We start from the raw sequence: 2,914 nt of genomic DNA on the forward strand, positions 1-2,914 counted from the left end.
AAGTCAGCTTCAACGTAGAGTTTACACCAGTACAAGTCAGCTTCAACATAGAGTTTACACCAGTACAAGTCAGCTTCAACGTAGAGTTTACACCAGTACAAGTCAGCTTCAACGTAGAGTTTGCACCAGTACAAGTCAGCTTCAACGTAGAGTTTACACCAGTACAAGTCAACTTCAACAGAGTTTACACCAGTACAAGTCAACTTCAACAGAGTTTACACCAGTACAAGTCAGCTTCAACGTAGAGTTTACACCAGTACAAGTCAGCTTCAACGTAGAGTTTACACCAGTACAAGTCAGCTTCAACGTAGAATTTGCACCAGTACAAGTCAGCTTCAACGTAGAGTTTACACCATACAAGTCATCTTCACCGTAGAGTTTACACCAGTACAAGTCAACTTCAACAGAGTTTACACCAGTACAAGTCAACTTCAACAGAGTTTACACCAGTACAAGTCAGCTTCACCGTAGAGTTTACACCAGTACAAGTCAGCTTCAACGTAGAGTTTGCACCAGTACAAGTCAGCTTCAACGTAGAGTTTACACCATACAAGTCATCTTCACCGTAGAGTTTACACCAGTACAAGTCAGCTTCAACATAGAGTTTGCACCAGTACAAGTCAGCTTCACCGTAGAGTTTACACCAGTACAAGTCAGCTTCAACGTAGAGTTTGCACCAGTACAAGTCAGCTTCAACGTAGAGTTTACACCATACAAGTCATCTTCACCGTAGAGTTTACACCAGTACAAGGCATCTTCACCGTAGAGTTTACACCAGTACAAGTCAGCTTCAACGTAGAGTTTGCACCAGTACAAGTCAGCTTCACAGTAGAGTTTACACCAGTAAAACTCACCTTCACTGTATCGTTTACTGGACCATTCTAGTTGAGAGTTTTGTGCTAAGCTTTGACCAAATAATTTGAAGTGCGAAATATACAAATTGAAGGATTTTCAAGACAGACACAAGAATACGACGCCCAGACTTAGGAATGTCTCGTGTGAAAACCATTGAACTGAATTTCTTGTTTAGTAATATATAAAGAGACACTCTTTCAAAAATATTTAACATTAAATAAGTACATAAACAGATGATTCCGATTCAATCAAACAGATTCTTTGATTCAATCAAACAGATTCATTGATTCAATTGATTTTTTATTCTATTAAAGAGATGGTTTAATATTTGTCATACTTAACCCCATAGGAATACAAAAATATAGTTACAAATATATCGCACAAAACCAATTTTCTATTATATAGATAATATATAATAGTTGTCAGTAATAGACAAATATACTGTAAATACATTTAATAGCAAATTTTTTTACCAATTTTTTTTGGCGTATATGTAAGTATTTCTTTAAAGAAAAGTTTTTCTTTAAGTTTTCTTTTTCTTTAAGCTTCTTTTTCTTTAAGTTTAAAAAGCTTTTAAGTTGTTTGTTTCTTTAAGTTTTTGACCTCGTTTGAGGTCAATTGTTATTTTATATTTAACTTAAGTTGCTTGGTAATTTGTCTAGATTGGGCTTCAATTATAAGTTTCATAAGATGCTGAACCAGTGACCTAAGCTTGATAACCCGTGTGGTTATTATCAGGAAGCATTATTTCGTATCAGAACTTAGAAAGTTCCTAAATTTTCATGCTAAGTTTCAACATTTATAGCTGCTAGGTTTTCATACATTTTCATGCTAAGTTTCAATATACATAGCTGTTACGTATGTTGGTCTGAATGTTATTATTTTGGAAAGACAGTTACCTTAATTTCCCCTCTTGCGTGGGCATTGACTTAAGCTTGACTTCTTGCATGGGCATTGACTTAAGCTTGACTTCTTGCATGGGCATTGACTTAAGCTTGACCTCTTGCATGGGTATTGACTTAAGCTTGACCTCTTGCATGGGTATTGACCTAAGCTTGACCTCTTGCATGGGTATTGACTTAAGCTTGACCTCTTGCATGGGCATTGACTTAAGCTTGACCTCTTGCATGGGTATTGACTTAAGCTTGACCTCTTGCATGGGCATTGACTTAAGCTTGACCTCTTGCATGGGTATTGACTTAAGCTTGACCTCTTGCATGGGTATTGACTTAAGCTTGACCTCTTGCATGGGCATTGACTTAAGCTTGACTTCTTGCATGGGCATTGAATTAAGCTTGACCTCTTGCATGGGTATTGACTTAAGCTTGACCTCTTGCATGGGTATTGACTTAAGCTTGACCTCTTGTATGGGTATTGACTTAAGCTTGACCTCTTGCATGGGCATTGACTTAAGCTTGACTTCTTGCATGGGCATTGAATTAAGCTTGACCTCTTGCATGGGTATTGACTTAAGCTTGACCTCTTGCATGGGTATTGACTTAAGCTTGACCTCTTGCATGGGCATTGACTTAAGCTTGACTTCTTGCATGGGCATTGAATTAAGCTTGACCTCTTGCATGGGCATTGACTTAAGCTTGACCTCTTGCATGGGTATTGACTTAAGCTTGACCTCTTGCATGGGTATTGACTTAAGCTTGACCTCTTGCATGGGCATTGACTTAAGCTTGACTTCTTACATGGGCATTGAATTAAGCTTGACCTCTTGCATGGGCATTGACTTAAGCTTGACCTCTTGCATGGGCATTGACTTAAGCTTGACCTCTTGCATGGGTATTGACTTAAGCTTGACCTCTTGCATGGGTATTGACCTAAGCTTGACCTCTTGCATGGGTATTGACCTAAACTTGACCTCTTGCATTGTTATTGCCCTAAGCTTTGTTAATGAACTAAGCTTGACGTGCTTTACGGCAGTGATCTAATTAGTTATGAGCTTATCTATTCTATTTGTTGACTGAAGTGATGAGACGTACGTCAGAGATACTCTAGAAATAAGGAATAGCACACCAAAGATACAATTTAGAGATAAAGGGAAGTACAC

The 2,914-nt window shown here is 38.1% G+C and overlaps 1 protein-coding gene across 1 annotated transcript; it reads right to left on the reverse strand.

Moving 5' to 3' along the window:
* Nucleotides 1-1,750: 1,750 nt before the first annotated feature.
* Nucleotides 1,751-2,530, reverse strand: LOC138371820 (involucrin-like). Its single transcript, XM_069336843.1, has one exon. The coding sequence runs from the start codon at nt 2,528-2,530 to the stop codon at nt 1,751-1,753; it is 780 nt and encodes a 259-aa protein (XP_069192944.1).
* Nucleotides 2,531-2,914: the final 384 nt, after the last annotated feature.

The sequence above is a fragment of the Procambarus clarkii genome, chromosome 37 (genome assembly GCF_040958095.1).
Source record: "Procambarus clarkii isolate CNS0578487 chromosome 37, FALCON_Pclarkii_2.0, whole genome shotgun sequence".
Lineage (NCBI taxonomy): Eukaryota > Metazoa > Arthropoda > Malacostraca > Decapoda > Cambaridae > Procambarus > Procambarus clarkii.